At 36.1% G+C, this 20347-nt stretch overlaps 1 protein-coding gene across 7 annotated transcripts in view; it reads left to right on the forward strand.

The window, feature by feature from the left end:
- Positions 1-20347, forward strand: part of PUM2 (pumilio RNA binding family member 2) — a 108337-nt gene that overhangs the window by 50333 nt on the left and 37657 nt on the right. For 6 of the 7 annotated variants that reach the window (XM_047782571.1, XM_047782574.1, XM_047782577.1 and 3 more), the window contains exons 8-12: positions 3329-3454; positions 5989-6131; positions 8413-8542; positions 17237-17380; positions 17500-17787. In XM_047782571.1, the coding sequence (XP_047638527.1) occupies positions 3329-3454; positions 5989-6131; positions 8413-8542; positions 17237-17380; positions 17500-17787 (831 nt within the window). The remainder of the gene's footprint in view (positions 1-3328; positions 3455-5988; positions 6132-8412; positions 8543-17236; positions 17381-17499; positions 17788-20347) is intronic. The other variant, XM_047782575.1, reaches the window with a different exon arrangement.

The following is a 20347-nucleotide window of genomic DNA, read 5'->3' on the forward strand; positions in this document are numbered from 1 at the left end:
CAGCACCAAATTGGAGCCACATCTGTGACCTGCACAACAGCTCATGGCAACCCTGGATTCTTAACCTACTGAGCGAGGCCAGGGATCAAACTTGCATCCTCGTGGATACTAGTCAGATTCGTTTCCACTGATCCACACTGGGAACTCCTGTTGGGGAATTGGCTGTAGCTTAGGAAATTGAGAGGAGAGCCATAGAAGTACCATGTGGCCTGCAGAGAGCTATAAGAGGGATAAAAAGTAAATTAGTAGAGACTTGGTTTGACTTCTTCACCTTATAGTGTGTAGTTGGCAACTGTGATGAGTAAGTGTAAGAAGATCTCTCATGTAAGATAGTATCTCAAGCAGAAATTACAGTGCAAATAAGAAAGAGCAGTCAGAGGGCAGTCACATAACACACAGAGTTTATACCCCTGATGTAGAAATAAGCGAAATTTAAGTTCTGAAAAGAATTTTTAAAGTTTATTTAGAATATTGAAAGACTTAAGCCATCAAAGATCAGAGCTCTTGAAACAGTAAAATGATGTGAAGCAGACCACTTCAGATTCTTGTCAATAAAAAGATATGGGTGGGCTACATAATTAACTACCTATCACCTAGGATTAAATGACCAGAAAATAAAACTTTTAGGACGTCTTTTAGAACACTGAAATATAACCCATAGTAATCAGGATGTGGAGAGGAGTAAAGGGTAACCAAAGATGTGCAAGGCATATGTTTAAAAAAAAAAACTATAAAGTTTTTCCGAAGGCTTGAATAAATGGGAACACATGCCCTTTGGGGGAAACTCAGTATTATAAAAATGTCAATTCTCTTTAGATTTAATTGTGGATTTAATGTATTGATTGGAACCCCAACAGGATTTTTGGGGGGAACTTGAAAGTTTGCTTTTTTATGTTTGTTTCAGAAAAGTAAAACCAGAAAAAGTTAATCAAACACTAAAGTGAGAGATGGGCTTACTCAACGATACTTCAAAACAGTTATTATCAACAGTGATTAAAACAGTGTGGCACTTGCCTAGAAATTATATAAGTAGATCAGCAGACAAGAAGACTTTGAAATGGTTTGTTTGTGTTTGGGGTACAGGAGTAGGGTGATTTTAACCTTGACCTTGTAAATTAATTATAAAAATATCTTTGGGAAATAGCTTGGAGATAATTGGGTCATATTCCTGATGGATTAAAAATTTTTGTGTAAAATAAAGATATACAAGATTTGATGTTTTGCTTCTTGATAGCACTGTTAATTAAAACCAAAACTTTTTTTTTTTTGTCTTTTGTCTTTTCTGTGGCCACACCCAAGGCATATAGAGGTTCCCAGGCTAGGGGTCAAATCGGAACTGCAGCCACCAGCCTACACCTCAGCCACAGCAACTTGGGATCCAAGCCGGATCTACGACCTACACCACGGCTCACGGCAACACCAGATCCTTAACCCATTGATCGAGGCCAGAGATCATACCCGCAACCTCATGGATCCTGGTGGGATTTGTTAACCAGTGAGCCACAATGGGAACTCTGAGACCAAAACATTTTCATGGTTTTATTTTACCTCTCACATTAACAGCCTTTTAAAAGTTTGATAATGTCCTATTTTGGCAGGAATGTGAGTGATATTTTCATATACTCATGACAGGGATGTAAATTGGTGCAACTTCCCTGGAGAGAAATCTGGAAATGTGGATCAAGAATTTATATGTATTTGTCCATTTAAGTGAATTTTCATGGAGATATGATGATAGTGTAGTATACTTAAAAAATAATAGCATTATTTATTTATAGCAAAAAGTTGTGAACCATTGTAGTAAATGGGTTAAATCATCTTCCTTTTTACATAGTAGGATACATACTGTGCAGCTATTAAAAGTGAATTAGATTGATATCACATAGAAAGGGCTTTATGGTTAATTGGCAAATGAAAAACATATTAAAATACCATTATACACTAAAATACAAAATGTATGAATGTGTGCAAATATATACACATTAAAAACTTAAGAAAGATATGGCAAAATGAAAAACAAATTGAAGTTTTCCTGTGACATGGTGGGTTAAGGATCTGGTGTTGTCACTGCACTAGCTTGCCTTGCTGCTGTGGTGGGGGTTAGATCCTTGGCTCAGGACCTTCCACATGCCTCAGGTGCAGCTAAAAAAATTTAGAAGGATATATATTTATGCATTTATATGCATGTGTAAACATAGATTCAAACATACATGTTTATGTATACCCACACAAGCATATTGTTTGATGTCTAATATGTTGTAACTATTTATAAATGTATCTATGTATAAATGTGAGCTTAAAATAAGTTTTTTAAGCATGTTTTTTCAGCAGAAGCTTTGATGTATATATCCACTAGATCATACTAATTATTTTTCAAATATTTGAAACTCTACTTTTTATCTGCTTTGTAATGTAAATATTGAGAGAGCTATATTAAAATCACTTCTAAAATGGGAAAATACTTTTTAGAAGGCTATAAACCAACTGTTACTAAGGATTACCTGAGGCTTTTAGCTTTCCACATTTTCAAAGTGATTTAATAGTACCTTATGGTAAAAGGTCTATATCCTGACTTGTGCTCGGTACCAGCAGTTGTATTCTCTAATAAGTACTGCAGTGCATATTTTAAAATCTTTCTGAGCCTTTACTGAATCCATATTGGCGTATATTAGGCTCAGAAGTGGTCATTCCCCTGCTCTTCATTGTTTTCCTTTTATTTTCAGGCTAAAGTCCAAACTGCTTAACATGACTCAAAAAGCTGTTCATGAGGCTTCATTACCATCATATGTCCAGTTTTATCTTGTATGCTACAATCCCACTCCATTTTACCCAAAGCTCATTGGATGCCCCTCCTCTCTGTGCTCCTAGCACTTTTTATAATACTATATTCTAATTGCCAATTTACTTGTTTATTTTTCTCACTAGATAGAGTGATTTGTGAGGGCAGATCACATCTGTCTTCCTCACTGTTGAATCTCTAGCTCATGGTATGGCTTAATAAAGGTTGAATGGAAAACCACTATTGAACAATAGTACTAACTCTATAAACATTTATCATGTGCCTGTTATGTGCTTGTACTGTACAGTCACTTATTTAATTCTGACAAAAATCACTATTGATAACACCTGTTACATAAACAAAGAACCTTGGGGTCAGGTTGTGTTATGTATCCAAGGTCACTTAGTTAATAAGAATTTGAGCTATTATATACCCTCTCCCCTTCAACCCCAGTTTCAGAATAGAAACTTTTGTGTTTTTCTTTGTTTTAACCTAATGAAGAACGTTATATGTGTTTTTATTTATTATTTCTCCCTCTTTAAAATACAGCTGGTGTATTCTCAGCAGGCCTTGCTCCAGCTGCATTTGTGCCAAATCCATATATTATTAGTGCTGCTCCTCCAGGAACTGATCCATATACTGCAGCAGGATTGGCTGCAGCAGCAACATTAGCAGGTAATACTGTTCATCTTTGTTGCTTGTTACAGAGTTAGTTTTAATTTGGGGATAAGCTTTATTTTTGTCTGGGCAATTTGAAGTTCCTAGGAAAAACTGAAGCATTTTTCCAGAATGAACTGAAGTTTCCAGAGAGTTTATTTTTTAACTGTAATGCTACAGGAGAAAACCTAATTTGATGCTCCTGTACATAGTTGGTTTACATTTTAGTTCAATAGTTTCAAAAATCTTAACATTACCAACCACAAATCTTTACTCTTATGAGCAATCCCATACCTACAGAGACAATGCAGAGTAACTTCTCAGAAAATATAGTGGGAGTAGGTACTGTAAATACCCAAGTCAGGAGAGAGTAGAGGTAAAGAGGTTCAGCACTCTTGAGAGAATGTCTGTAAAAAGTAAAGTTTAGCTAACTTAAAACATGCAAGCAAGCTGAGGGACAAGAAAGTGAGACAGGGTTGGAAAGAACTTACTAATAACTATCAAAGCTTGGTACCAACCCTCAAAATCTAAAATAAAGCCCCAAAGTCCACAATGTCACATGTCAATTGTATCACAGTAAACCTGGGGAAAAATTTTTTTAAGCCAAACTGTTATTTAATGAAGGAGAGTTGTGTACTGGTTAGGCACAGTCTTACTGAGCAAATTGATTTACCGATCTTCTGTAGGGTTTTGGGGGAAGGTTGTTTTAGGTTGAGTTAATTAAGGACAGGAATAAATTTAGTCTTAGGCATGGTTTATGTTGGTTACCAAGGCAGGAACATAGCAATATCAACTGTAAAAGTGTGTTCATTGGGTTGAGTCTGCTGATTGGCTGACTTTTCATAATTTTAAGCTGCCACTGATTTTTTTACTTTTAGAGATAATTTCACTGAATTATCACCAATCAGTTAAATAATTTTAAATCTGCTTGTAGTTATATGTTATCATGACTGTAGAACAGTCAGTTATTTGTGAGTTTTGTTTTGTTTTTTAAATACTCAAGTCTTTAACAAGTGGAAAAAAAGTTAGAAAAACAAGAATTTTCATCATAGTTGGCGGGCCGAAACTAACCTATCATATTCAGTAGTTTTCACGTGATTCCACGAGGATGTGATTTTTTTCTGGTACCATTTAACTAGTCATCATTAAGTCCTTGGTTTTAAGATAAGCATTCCAGGCATTCTGGACTTACTTAGGCTTTCTAAAATCAACACTGTCTTGTAGAAACAGAAGTGAGCCAGATAATACAACTTAGATTTTTTTTTCTAGTAACCACATTGTAAAAGTAAAAAACAGGTAACATTAATTTCAGAGGCATGTGTGATAATAGCCCAGTATATTATTATCAATATTTTAAAAATTATTAATAGTTTAGATTTTTTTAAAAAATGCTAAGTCTTCAAAATCTGCTATGTATTACATACTTATAGGACATCTCATTCACACTATCCAGCTTTAATTGTGTAGCCACAGGTGACTTTAGGCTGTTTTGGACGAAGAATAGATGGATGTCAGCGTGTTCCTTCTTTTTATAAATCTTCGGTGTTTTAACAGTCTTTAGAACTATGTTTTACCTTTAAACTTTTTAAAGATTTTCATTTTAGTGATTCGGTCATTTACACTGGGCTTTATTTTCAAATCAGACTGAAACCAAGAGTTTGGCTTTGTAAAGTATACACATTAGATATACTAAAATATTGGTGGGATTTAGAACATCAGTCAGGAATCATGATATATATCTTATTAGTTTAATAACAGGGCTTTTTTTTCATGATGCTATTTAATGTCCAGAAATCAAATGTTATCTTGAATAAAGTAGAATACAGCAAAAACTCATTCTATTTTTCCAATTTACTTTTTTATGTCTCTATCCCTCTATGATTATATTACATAGTTCTTTCTTGTCTTAACTCACTAGTCCCATTTTTCATTTCTTTTCATGTGATTTTCAGTTGCTTTTTGAAAGTTGTGACTCTGTTTCAGATGTGAAAAATATTTTTAAATTCAGTGATTACAGTTCAGACACAATTGTAGCAACCTGGGTACCAGAATATTCCCTAGTTTTATGTTGTATATTATAAGTGAAAAGGCAAAAGTATTTTTTTGTTTTCAATAGAAGAAAAGTATCCTTTTTAAAGAAAGTAATGAATTGAGCATGGGAAATCTTACGGTTTTGTGGTGTCTGATGTTCCTGTTGGCCAGTATCGAACCCATAAACTAGATTTCAGCAAATGTTGAATAGATGGTTGAGTGTCCTGTGAATTCATTGGTCTTCTTGAGTTTATTTTCATCTCTCTCCATTAAGGCTACTGCTACACTCTTGAATATTTTGTTTTTAATAATCTATAGCTAGATGACACTTTCTTCCTAATGGAATTGGAAAAAAGAGAGGGGGAAAAGCAATTGTATCTGGATAGGGGATTGTAAAGACATCTGTTCTAAGCCTTATGCACTGTCTCTTTTTATGATCTAATGGTAGCTGACCTTAATTATCTGTAAAATGTAGTGACTTTTAAAATTTTTTTTTTGGGGGGGTGGGGTATGGGGTTTAGGTCCGGCAGTGGTTCCACCTCAGTATTATGGTGTTCCATGGGGGGTGTATCCAGCCAATTTATTTCAGCAGCAAGCTGCAGCTGCGGCAAACAACACAGCAAATCAGCAAGCAGCTTCACAAGCTCAGCCTGGACAGCAACAGGTATAGGCCTGCCTTCATTAAATAATACCTGAAGTGTCTTTAAAATTGTGTGTGAGCACCTTGCGTTCAAGATCTGTGTTCTCTTTTTATTTTCCTCTGTATGTAGCACAGTACCTATCATATATATGTAGTTGGTGCACAAGTATTGGTTATGTGGGATTTTTTTTTTCCTCTAGTCATAATTATAAAAATTTAAAGATTTGGTTGTATTCCACTTCCACATTTCTCTTATTGAAACAATTTTAAAATCTCTAGCAACTTTTAATTTTCTGGAGTTCCCATTGTGGCTTAGCAGTTAATGAACTGGACTAATATCCATGAGGATGTGGGTTTGATCCCTGTCCTTGCTCAGTGGGTTAAAATCGAGCATTGCTGTGAGCTGTGGTGTAGGTCACAGATGCAGCTTGGATCTGGCATTGCTATGGTTGTGGCGTAGGCCGGCAGCTGCAGCTCCGATTGGACCCCTAGCCTGGGAACCTCCATGTGCCACAGGTGCAGCCCAAAAAAGACAAAAAAATTTTTTTTTAATTTTCTTTTTATCCCTTCTTAAAGTGTGCTAATACTATTCCTATCAAAATAATTATTTCATTTTCTTTTGGATGTTTAAATTACTGTTTTAAATATTAACTTAATAAATTTTTGACCAGAGGAAGATTACTAGGAGATTACTAGTAAGGAGTAAGGAGATTACTTATATTTTAAACAAGGAAAGATGAAGTATTTTCACTAAAGGTTGGATTTAATTTCTTAAAACAAAAAAGTTTATCTGAAAGATTTTTTTTTAAATTTTAGCCTCTTTCCTGGAACTGTTTTTATAGTTAAATGTAAAAGAAAAATTCTGTTAAAAATGCTAGAATTCTGGTTTTCAAGTTTATCATATTTATACCAAAGAAGCAACTTAATGACAAGTATTGTATTTGTTACCTGACAGTTGAATTTTCTTCTATATTAATATTCTGTTAAAAATGTCCTTTGACTAGGTCCTTGTAGAGTATACCACAGCATCATTTAATAATTCTTTTAAAATCTATACCTTCATTGGGCAAACAAAAATATCATATTGCCTGAACTATATGTACCTGTGTGTGGTGCTTACTTACAGAGATAAAATGAATCCTGCTTATCCTAAATTGTTTGAATATTTACCTTTGTGAAATTAATGTGTATCATGCTTATGTATAATCACACTATGTACTGCAAAGTAGTAAAGTTTGACCAACCTTAAGAATTTCCATTTTTTTATGAAGTCTTCTGTTCCCTTTTTAACTCAAAGGTTTTATAGTAAAAAGCATTTTTTTACTCACTTTTATTAAAGCTTCTAAGTTGGCTCAGATTCAGTTTTCACTCTGTACCACAATCTCATAACAGACTAATTGAATAATCATATTTAATTTAGTCCCTTAAGCTTCCTGTGTTGTAGTTTTTGGTCTTAGGGAATAATAAAATTTAATTTTTTTATCTTTAAGATTTTGCCATTCCTCCCTTTCCTCCAAATAAATCTCTCTCATTTTAATACTGCTTTGGTAAGTAAAAGAGCACAAATACTAAAAATGACTTTTTCTGGAATTCTGTTGTGGCTCAGTGGGTTAAGAACCCAGCTATTATCCATGAGATGTGGGTTTAGTCCCTGGCCTCATTAAGTGGGTTAGGGATCTGGCGTTGCCATGAGCTGTGGTGTAGGTTGGCAGCTGTAGCTCTGATTTGTCCCTTAGCTTGAGAACTTGCCTATGCCACAAGTGTGGCTGTAAAAAGAGAATAAAAATAACTCTTTCTGAAGACCTTCTAGAATCTCCATGTTGCTTAATACGTTTTTTTGTTTGTTTGTTTTTTGTTTTTGTTTTTGTTTTTGTTTTGTCATTTTGCCTTTTCTGGGGCCGCTCCCACGGCATATGGAGGTTCCCAGGCTAGGGGTCTAATTGGAGCTGTAGCTGCCGGCCTGCACCAGAGCCACAGCAATGCAGGATCCAAACCGCATCTGTGACCAATACTACACTCATGGCAACCCTGGATTCTTAACCCACTGAGCAAGGCCAGGGATCGAACCCGCAACCTCATGGTTCCTAGTTGGATTCGTTAACCACTGAGCCATGACAGGAACTCCTAGGTTGTTTTTGATGTTAAGTAATTTGTGCTTTTTTATGCTCAAGTGATATTTCATTAAATGTAAATATGTTCAAAGAATAGTCAGAGGCTATTTGTGATATATGCAGAGTGTCCAAGATAAATTTACTTACCTATTACTCATAATTTCGTTTTTAAGGAAATCATTTGTCCTTTGTAGGTTCTCCGTGCTGGAGCAGGTCAGCGCCCTCTTACTCCCAATCAGGGCCAGCAAGGGCAGCAAGCTGAATCACTTGCAGCAGCAAATCCAACTTTGGCTTTTGGTCAGGGTCTTGCTACTGGCATGCCAGGTATATAGTTAATTGTGGAAATTTGAATAGATGAATGTTACATATAGATTCTCACACTGAAGAATGAAAACAAATCAGAAGATATCTAAAATCTTGCCTATTTTGGAGTGAATCATTGAGAACGTGTGTGCCAATAGTTGAAATCAGTATTGTTTGGGAGACTTAATGACAGATATGTATTAGAATTCTCAAAACATTTTCTTAGTCTATTTAATTCTTAATGGAGTGCTCTAAGAAATAAAACCATTTGGTGATATGTAAAACAAAACTTTAATGCCATTCTTGCCTTATAAGGATATTTAATCATTTAATTGGTTAATGTTGAGAAGTGTACAGCTAAAATTTTCCACTTAGGACGTTGTTCACTCTTGTTTAGCACATTTATAGTATTAACCTAATGTTATTTATAACCTAATGGCAACAGTATTTACTGAAATTTTCTGCCCATTACCACAGCACAACTTTTAGAAACAAAATAGATTTTTTGTGAAGTAAATTCGTATGAAACTAAGTACAAAATTACTACTTTAATAAATAGTGGAAGATGGAAGGGAAAGTATTTTTCTTAAGCTAGTAAAGCAGCACTTGTTACGTTTTTAAAGTGAAATTTAAAGACATTTGAATATCAGTAGATAATGCATTACTTCCCCTTCTGTTGCTTAATTCTCTCCACTTCTGAAGACTCACCTTTAATGAGTAGTTACTCCTATAACTATATAGATTACAGTGGACCCTTGAACAACACAGGTTTGAACTGCCTGAGTCCACCTATGTGGATCTTTTTTGATAAACATGTACTACAGTTCTGCACTGTCTGTGGTTGTTTCAGTCCTGTGGATGTGGAATATTGGATATGGAGAGTTGACTTTAAGATATATGCAGATTTTCAGTTGCATGGGAATGGGGGGAGTTATTCAAGAGTTAACTAATTAATGAAATATGTGTTCCAGTTTCCATTTAATTGCACTTAGTTAAATGTTCTATTTAGATTGTTTAGGTAATGTGTTTAATGTATTGGAAAAGATCCTGACTTAGATGATTGACGACTTCTTTAAATGCTGCTAAATATTTCTGTGTGTTATTTTGGAGATTTCTCTATCAATTACATTCATTCTGTTCTCTCTGAAATTCTAAGGTCTGATTATCACCTTGTCTAGCCCTCTGAATGGAAATAAGATGTTAATATTGCTGTCCTGACGTACAGATGATGGTAGAATGTAGGCATTATTTTCTTTTTTTTAACCCCAGCCATATCCTTGCGTTATGGAAGTTAGTGTCCCAGAGCACTGTATATTAGAGACCCTGACAAAAGCAGCCCTTTGAGAAATGGACTGTGAAGCTGAAGTTGTTGTAGGCATGTGGAGGGATATCATATAGGGCCAAAAAGAACTAAGCTGGGAGTTGATAAAAGCCACTGCTAAGACTACTCTGGATTCCTCTTGTGTTTCAGCTATAAGTAGAAAAGGGAGCAGTCACGGAGTACAACAGTCCAGGCTTACTAGATTCTAAAGTAGAACTTTGCTTTAAGATTGTGCATCTGGCCTATGTATATTTGCTACTCTTTGTAACTATTGCGTAATTTTCTAGGCTTTTAGTGCTGTCCTATTATTCATTTCTTATAAATGCCTTTGCTCCCCTTCTTCATATTCAGCTCGTGTTCTTATTTATTAAAAAAAAAATCAAGGTATTGTGCTATTTTATCAACTTTTGTCTTCTCAAAATTTTATGTTCACTTCTTTTTGTTCTCTAAGAAAGCTCTTTGATGCTTTTTTGTTTTGTTAATCAGTGAAATCTATGTTGAAAATCCTAAAAGAATTTTACACTATATTTGCCTAAAAACAGTTGACTATATCTTTGGAATAATGAGAAAATTTAAGACAGGTAAAACATTTAGGGGAAAAAAGATTACTTTATCTAACCTTCTGAGCCACAACATTTAGTCCCTTTAAAAATAAAATATAAAATCATTTTTATAAAATTAATTTTTATAGAATTAATTTTTATCTGCCAGAGTGACTTGTTAACTGTTCACTTGATTCCCTTACTGTAAAACTTTTCTCTGATATCTTCTGTACTTTATTCTGCTCAGGACTGTGATGAAATAATTCTCCTTTCCTTATTCAAATAATTACATACTTACAAAGCTTAATGTGCTAATATAGAAGCTCACTTAAGAAAATCGGTGTTTGTTTCTTTAAGTCTTATACAGTCTAGCTTTTCCACTTTATGTCCTTTACTTCTCATCCATCAAATCTCTGGTCCTCATGCTATACTCGTCATGTGCTTTCAATCCTTCTGCTTGGTTATGTATTGCCATCTGCTGTTTTTGTAGTCGTGTATGTATTTTCAGTCTTTCTTCCTCTGCTACCCCTCCTTTCCTGCAATCACTATGCTAGTTTGCTCCTTCATCCTAGAAAACGTTCTCTCTCTTGTGCTCCCCTCTTGGACTACCTTTCAAAGTTTATATTGTACCTCACCCTTTTAACCCCTGTCTCCACAATTCCTTTTTTTTTTTTTTCCTTTTTCTTTTTCTTTTTATAGCTGCACCTGCAGCATATGGAAGTTCCCAGAGCAGGGATCGATCCCAGCCGTAGATGTGACCTATGCTACAGCTGCAGCAGTGCTGGATTTATAACCCACTCACCACAGCAGGAACTCCCAGGTCTTCTTTTTTTATCTCTTTTGTTTTATTGAGCTCTCTAAGTAACAAACTTTTGAACTGAATGATTATGAAAGTGCTGCTTATTTAAACTTAGGGACAACACCTAAGACAAAACATAAAAGAGGAGTTTATAGGCTTGGGTGCATACATTAGAAAATAAGTTTCCACATGGGAACCATAAAAGGAAGAGAATAAACCCGAAGAATTGTGGAGGGAACCCAGATAATAAAGATAGGAGCTGATGTGGATGAAATAGATGACAATCATACAGTTGAAAGAATCAGATTATCCCAAAAGTTAGTTCTTTGAAAAGACATAATAAACCTCTGAGATGATCAGCAAAAAAAGGAATTAAAAAGAGGGCAGATCGTATTGTGGCTCAGCAGGTTAAAGACCTGATATTGTCTCAGCAAGTTAAGGAGCCGTTGTTGCCGCAAGCAACAATGTAGAATGCAGCTTGGATCCATTGTTGCTGTGGCTGTGGTGTAGGCCCTAGCTACAGCTCTGATTTGACCCCTGGCCTGGAAGTTTCCATGTGCCGCAGGGGTGGCTATAAAAAGAAAAGGTAAAGAGAGAAGAGAAATTGGAAAATATAAGCAAAATAAACAACTAGAAAAATGTAACTAAACAGACTCAAGGAGAGATATATAGATACACACACACACACACACATATATATATATAATTTTTATTTATTTTATTTTATTTATTTATTTTTTTTGTCTTTTGTTGTTGTTGTTGTTGTTGCTATTTCTTGGGCCGCTCCCGCGGCATATGGAGGTTCCCAGGCTAGGGGTTGAATCGGAGCTGTAGCCACCGGCCTATGCCAGAGCCACAGCAACGCGGGATCCGAGCCGCGTCTGCAACCTACACCACAGCTCACGGCAACGTGAGATCGTTAACCCACTGAGCAAGGGCAGAAACCGAACCCGCAACCTCATGGTTCCTAGTCGGATTCGTTAACCACTGCGCCATGACGGGAACTCCTATTTATTTATTTTTGTCTCTTTGTCTTTTCTAGGGCTGCACCCATGGCATATGGAGGTTCCCAGGCTAGAGCTCTAAATCAGAGCTGTAGCTGCCAGCCTATGCCACAACCACAGCAACTTGGGATCCAAGCTACATCTGCAACCTACACCACAGCTCACAGCAGTACCGGATCCTTAACCCAGTTAGCGGAGGCCAGGGATGGAACCCACAACCTCATGGTTCCTAGTCAGATTTGTTAACCACTGTGCTACGACGGGAACTCCTATGTATAAAATTTGAAGTCTGTTACTTTTATTAAGAAATAATGATTGTGACCAAAAATCTTCCAAGAAAATTCCAAGCCAACTATAACTTCAGTGGAGAATGATACCAGGCATTCAAGGAAGAAATAGAAGTTCCCATCATAGCTCATCAAAAACGAATCTGACTAGTATCCATGAGGACGTGGGCTCGATCCCTGACCTTGCTCAGTGGGTTAAGGATCCGGCATTGCCGTGAGCTGTGATCTAAGTCACAGACGAGGCTTGGATCCTGAGTTGCTGTGGCTGTGGCTAGCAGCTGTAGCTCCGATTCGACCCCTAGCCTGGGAACTTCCATATGCCGCAGGTGCAGCCTTAAAAAGAACAAAAAGCAAAAAAGGAAGAAATAACCTTAGCAATCTCAATTTTTTAAATTCTAGAGAATAGAAAAGGAGGGCGTATCCCCCAAGTCATCTTATGGTATGAGCATAATCTTGATATTAACACCTGATAAGGAGTTCCCGTTGTGGCTCAGCGGTTAATGAATCTGACTAGCATCCATGAGGACCCAGGTTCGATCCCCGATCCCCGGCCTTGCTTGGTGGGTTAAGAATCTGGCATTGCCATGAGCTGTGGTGTAGGTTGAAGATGCGGCTCTGATCCTGCATTGCTATGGCTGTGGCATAGGCCAGCGGCTACAGCTCCAATTCAGCCCCTAGCCTGGGACCCTCCATATGCTGCAGGTACGGCCCTAAAAAGCAAAAAGAGAAAAGAAAAAACCTATCAAGCATAGTACAGAAAAGGAAAATTGTAAACCAGTCAGACTTATGAACATGGATTTAGAAATCCTTGACTACTTATTAGCGAAGCAGATCTAGTGTTATAAAGCAGGATAACATATCATGAACAAGTTGATTTTATCCCAAGAATGCAAGGTGAACATTAGTAAATCCACAGCGTAATTTGCCATGTTTTTTAAAAGATTATAGGATAATAAGCATAAGAACTTCTCAAAAGATTCTGGAAAAGCATATTTGTATATTGACTTTAAAAACAAAACCAAAAAACACCTCTTTAAGGAGTTCGGTGGTGGCCTAGCATTTTAAGGATTGGTGTTGTCACTGCTGTGGTGCAGGTTCAATCTCTGCTCTGGGAACTTTCAAAAGCCATGAGCACAGCTTAAAAATCCCAAAACAAACAAGCCTCTTTAACAGATATGAACTCAATTACTTTAATATACTAGAGGGTCCAGAGGGAATTAAATACCCCACCCCCACCAAAAGGATGACAGACTTCCTCTTTATAGGAAATATAAAAGTTTTCCCTTTAAGACTGGGAATAAGACCAAGAGTTTCTTCTTTAACATCTTAAAGATCTTAGCCGGTGTTATAACGTGGGAGAAATTCTAATAAAATGAAAGCGTTTTGTAGAGGGAGAACCACAAATGTCATTTGCAGAAAATGTGATTATATACTAACTGAACCTTCAGATAAAGTATTAAAATTAATGTTTTGGTTAAGGGTTTTGGATATTAAAAAGTCTGTTAACAGCATAATGTTTTAAAATGAAAAGTTTATCATACTAGGAGGAACCTAGAAATAAGTCTGACAAAAAGTGTGCACAGTTTCTGTGAGAAACAGCTTTGTTTAGACATTAAAGGAGACCTAAAAAAACAGATACCATTGGACAACTCAATATTTTAAACATGCCAGTTCTCCCCATATTAACTTATAATTTCAATGCATTCCCAATCAAAACTCCCAATGGGTTATTTCTCTGGTTCTTTTTAACAGCTGATAATTAAAATTTAATGAAAGTGCAAAGAGCCAGGATTAGCCAAGACACACTTAAAGAACAAAAATAAGTAGAAAGACTTTCTCTGTTCTGATTTACACTCTAGAGTTAGATTTACTCTAAACTACTGCACGGAAGGACAGACTAGTGGAACAGAATAGAGACCCCAGAAGAAATGGCCACTTAATTACTAACAGAGAAAACAGTACAAAGTAGTAGAGAGGAGTGACTTGTTTTGTAAATAAGATGAAATAAAATTGATTATTTGGGCAGCAAATTAAACCCTGCCTTACTCTGTGTTGAGTAGTCAACTGCATTTGGATTTTAGACCTAAATGTGGGAAAGTGGGATTTTAAAGTTAATAAAGATAATATAGGATGGGGTTCCCATCATGGCTTCCAGGAGAATGAAAGATATTTGTAATACATTAAAACAGCATAAGACTTAATTTTACATGCATCAAAAATTTTCATCACTGGGGAGTTCCCATCATGGCGCAGTGGTTAACGAACCCAACTAGCATCCATGAGGATAAGGGTTCAATCCCTGGCCTCGCTCAGTGGGTTGGGGATCTGGCGCTGCCGTGAGATGTGGTGTAGGTCACAGATGCAGCTCAGATCCCATGTTGCTGTGGCTGTGGTGTAGGCTGGCAGCTACAGCTCTAATTTGACCCCTAGCCTGGGAACCTCCATATGCCTCGGGTTGTGGCTATAAAAAGACACACGCGCGCACACACACCACACACACACACAAATTAAAAATCCCTAAGAAAAGGCAGCCAATAGAAAAATGGGCCAAAGATATTTGAATTTTCCAAGAGGACCTCGAAACGCTTAATTAGCATCTGAAAAGATCCTCAGTCTCCTTAGTAATGGGGAAGGAAAATCAAAACCACAGCAGAATACTGCATATCTTCCAGATTGGGCAGTTTTTAAAAGTGACAATATCAAGTATTATTAAAGTCATGGAGGTGTTGCCGATGTGGTGCAGTGGGTCAATGATCTGGCTTGTCTCTTTGGAGGGGCTGGTTCTGTCCCAACCCCAGTGGGTTAAGAATCATGCATTGCTGCAAGTGTGGCTGAAAAAGGAAAAATAGATAACGTGATAGAGCAGTGGGAACTCCAGTACTGACATGGTAAGAGTGTAAATTTGCACAACCTCTTTGGAGTTAGTTTGAAATTGTTTACCAGAGTTTGAAAATATGCATACCCTGTGGTTCAGGATGTCAACTACTAGATATATACCTTAGATTGGAGAAACATGTACACATAATACCAGAATATGTGTACAGGAATGTTTATGGCATTATTGTTGTCAGTAGCCCCAAACTGGAAACGGTAAATACAGAATGGATAAATTCATTGTGTTTGTCCATTGAGATTCTGTATAGTATTGAAAATGGAAACTGAAAGGTCTGTAATAGAACTTGGGTGAATTGTACATAAAAATTTTTTAATAATTAAAACCAAATTATTGTTTAGAGAGAAGTATTTATGGAAAGTAGAATATTGTGTAACTCTGAGGGAAAGAAAAGATTGTGATAGAGCAGGGATTTATGAAAGGTGTTGCTAGGCAGTTTTCTGTTGAGCACCTTAGATGGTGGTTACACTTGTGTGTTGTCATTATTGTGTACTGTTGATTTTTGTAATTGTGTGTTTTATTTCATAATAATAAAGTTTTTAAACACTTAAGTATCATGCTCTGCTAATCACATTTTCTGATTAAGAAAAAAATTATTCTCAGCTCCCTTTCTGTAGCTCCCCTCTGGTCCTTATCACAGCAAAACTCATCAAAAGCTTTTCTGTACTTGTTTGTGTTTCTTCACTCGTTTACTAAACTTACCACAGTTTGGCTTTCATCTTTACCAGAATGGCTTCGGTGTTGCTAAATCCATTGGTCAGGTTCTCATCTCTTAACCGGCTTTTAGCATCCTTTGGCACAGTCGATTACTTAGTCTTCACTCACATTCTTCTTGTTCTTTGGCCTCCAAGCGACCACATTGTTCCAGTTTTCTTTTTTCTCACTGGCTGTTTCCTCTCAGTCTCAGTCTCTTCCTGGTTTCTCCTCTCTTCAGCCTCTTAATGTGAAGTACCTTCAGTCCATAGGGCCTACCTCCTTTTTATTTTCTTGGTGATTTCATCCTTTTTATTTATACTGTTCTTATGTTGACTACTCCTAGATTTTTAATTCTAGCCTGAACCTCTCTTGTAAACTCTAGGTTTCTATGTCCTATTTGATAATTACAGTTGGATATTTAATAATCTCCTCAAATTTATCATGTTAATTCCATAAGGAGAGGGCTGGAAAGCTCTACATCCCCTGCTAGGTTTTGCCCTATGCATTTGACTGGTCCTCCTAATTCATATTCATTATAATAAAACTGAAATTGTGAAGCATAATTACTTCATTTAATCAAAGCAACCTTTGCATGGGAAAGGTGGCATTTAAACTTAAAAGGGTCCGAGGTTGCCAGTACATTTTTGCAAGTGGTTGTTGGATTTTTGAGCTGGAGTCCTTGTTACTGTATAAGACAGCCTTTCTCAACCTCAGTTCTTGGAGAAAATCCCTTTGACCTGTATAGTTAGTTAACTTACTCTCCCATGCATCTAGAGTGGTACTTGTTATACATCCTTGAGAAAATTGGCAAAAACATCACTTTTCTGTTCAAAATAGACATTTTCTGTTCTGTGATTCAGATGAGGATCCCTTCTGAGAAAGGCTACTAAGAGAGAAACTTCACTCCTATAGATCTGAGTAATGCAGATCGTCACCTGCCTTGTGTTCAAGGCTGTAATAAAACTAATGCTTATGTGTACGATCCTACATTTTCATATATTTAGTAATACCTTCTCAGATGTGTTTGGTCTTTATGTGGTAACTATTTAAGGATTTTTATATTAACAGTATAAGTAGCTCTGTTTTCTGATTGATAGAAACACAAGTGGGGGAAATACATGTTTTCTATAATAAATATTTTCATTGGTGAACATTTATTTTAATATTATCTAGGCTATCAAGTACTAGCTCCAACTGCCTATTATGATCAGACTGGTGCCTTAGTGGTTGGCCCTGGAGCAAGAACTGGCCTTGGAGCTCCAGTTCGATTAATGGCTCCAACACCTGTTTTAATTAGTTCAGCAGCAGCACAAGCTGGTAAGTATAACTGATGTTTTAAGGGGTAATATTTTTCTGGTGTTGTTTGAGATATTTTAAAAATAGAAAATGGTTTTCTGGGTAGTTTTAAGAAGTATCTGAAATTTATTTTACCACAGCGGCGGCAGCAGCTGGAGGAACTGCAAATAGTCTAACAGGCAGCACAAATGGTCTATTCCGGCCAATTGGCACTCAGCCACCACCGCAGCAGCAGCAGCAGCAACAGCCAAGCACTAATCTGCAGTCTAATTCATTTTATGGGAGCACTTCTTTGACTAATAGCTCCCAGAGCAGTTCTTTATTTTCTCACGGACCTGGCCAGCCTGGAAGTACATCTCTTGGCTTTGGAAGCAGTAGCTCTTTGGGTGCTGCTATAGGCTCAGCCCTCAGTGGATTTGGTTCATCAGGTAAGTTTCTTTTTAAAATGAGTGCACTCTGTTGATTGGACCTGAGGTATACGTATTTGTTTTTAATATTAAGATAAACAGTAATAGCTTATAGTGCAGAAAAGACAGGAATAAGATGCCAGTTGATTGGTTTAATTTTGTAGAAGAAAAACCACCTCCTGCAACATTTATAAGTGTTTAACTCATTTCAAGCAGCCCATCCTTTACTCAAATATAATACATTTTCCCTGGCTTTAAGAATTATATTACTCTAATTCTGGTTTTAGTAAGGTTTGTCTGGGACAACATATATTATGCTAATTACTAGCTCTTCCTTTTTCCCTACATAATATTGCTTAAGGAAGTAAGCATTTTGCCATCTTAAGTTTCTAGTGTTTTTAAAATAATAATTATCTTTGTGTGCTCATCAGATGATTTATTATTAAATGCTAATAGTTGTTTATGGTCTTTGCTATAAAATATAATGGAATGTTCTAAACAGATGCCCCTAAGAAACTACCTTAGGCTTATCTTTATTTTAAACAGCTTAGCCTTTATCACTAAAAATTCATTGAAAAGGATTTTTTTCCCATATTCTCGTTTTATGTTCAATAGTTAAGAAATCCAAATTTAAATAGCTTCACAAAATAAATAATTTACCCACACAAACTGATTTTGTAACTGAGGAAGCACCAAATTCAGAGACCCACATTGATACCCTTGTACATACTCTGATATTCCCCGAGTATTTGAGTATTTAGGAAACATGGGGAAAGACATCCTCATTTTCTTGGCACGATTGATAGCCTTTTCTTTATGAGGGGCAGGACCATTTAGTCAGACTTCAAGGGATTTTTTTTCCCCCCTGGTGTCCCAGAGACTTAAAATCTGCTTCTTATATATTTTCCCACCACATTAAATTGTATTCTTCTCTGGTGTGGAAAATGGCAGAACACGTGCTAGTCATTACTAACTATGCTTGCCAGTATTCTAAGAAAACAGCTTCTGAACTTTTTAAACATTTCATATTTCTAAAAGGGATAGCCTAGAACAGCTATACCCTTTTAGTGCAGAATGCTTTTTTTTACAGTGAAATACAGCAGGGGAATATCATGTTTGCCTAATACAAAATTACGTAAAGAATGGGCATAGGAACTTCTGAGGGAAAATCTAGTGATTTGAGACTACTTAGTCCTTTAATTTTCCTGTTTGAATTTTTTCACTCCTTTTGGAACTCAGTATTTTTATCTCCAGTCCAAGCACTCCCATAGACGCATTTTTTGTTTCTCACACAGTTGACAAGCATTTTCCCCAAATAATCCCAAATTGCTAAAGCAAATTGAAAGGACCTATAACTTTAAAAAAGAGAAAAAAAGCTTGATGGAAATAACTGGTTTCTGAACAATACATTTTAGACCTTTAAATGAGCCAGTAAAAATAGAGAAAAGGTTTGATAAGTCTTATGTTCCCTTTTCTAATAAAATGTCACTTATAGTCTGATACAGATTTGTAGCCCCCCCTTACCCAGTTCTTCCAAATTCCTATTTGTCCCTTAGTTAAGACGCATCCCCCTGCATTCAGGAACTATGTTTATATGCCCATGTACACACACAGTAGCATGTACACAGTCATTCTCTTACCCATATGATGAAATTATAAATGCTTAACACTGTTAAATACTCCAGTTTATAACACAACTTGCCAGGAAGCTTAGCCATTGTAATATAGTAATTAAATCATCCTTTCTGTGGCCCATTATTCAGAATGTTCTTTTACATTCGAAAGTTTGTAATTTAACTTCTTATACGCAGTTGATAAATGATTAGTGACTCCATTGTCTGTCTAGCCTCTTAGATATTTTAGGTATATTTTGTTTTATATTTTATAATCATACCGTTGCAGATAATTGAGGCATTAGATAATTTAAGTAGCCAGCCAGTTTATGTGTAAAGCTATTTCTGCAGTACTTTTAAATGTTTGGCTAAGCTTTTCCTTTTTAGAATAAAATAATACTGCATGTGTCAAAGCTGGTTTCTTTGGTTATTTGCCAGGAGAATGATAGTGCTGCTTCTCCCATTAGAGAGCTATTGTCTTTTTACTTGTCTGTTAAACTGTTTTCTGAAATAAATAGAAATTTTAAATGTAGCCATGTTTTAGAAAAATCACTTTGACAGTGTCCTTTTAAATTAGCATAGTTAATGTAGCATATGTTGACAATTTTGCCAAAACCATCTCAAGAACTATTTCTTACAATAGTGTTTATTTTACTTTTTGCTATTAAAATGCATATAGTTACTTAGTGTTTCCCTACAAGGTGATATCTTAAAAAGTGAAAATTTCAATAAAACATGATCAGTCTTTCAGAAACCACACTGGCTATTTTTAAATGTTGAATACTGTTTATATAATATTTTACTTAATGCAGTAGCGTGAGCCTGGTTTTTTTCCTTTATAGAATTTTGAATTTGGTTAAACCAATGTAATTAAGTTTCCTATCTATATTAATGAGCTTAACTTGGTCTACCATCATATGCTGTCCTTAATTTTTCTCTTTAATCTATACCCTTATGACCTATTTATA

This window comes from Phacochoerus africanus, chromosome 5 (genome assembly GCF_016906955.1).
Source record: "Phacochoerus africanus isolate WHEZ1 chromosome 5, ROS_Pafr_v1, whole genome shotgun sequence".
Classification (NCBI taxonomy): Eukaryota; Metazoa; Chordata; class Mammalia; order Artiodactyla; family Suidae; genus Phacochoerus; species Phacochoerus africanus.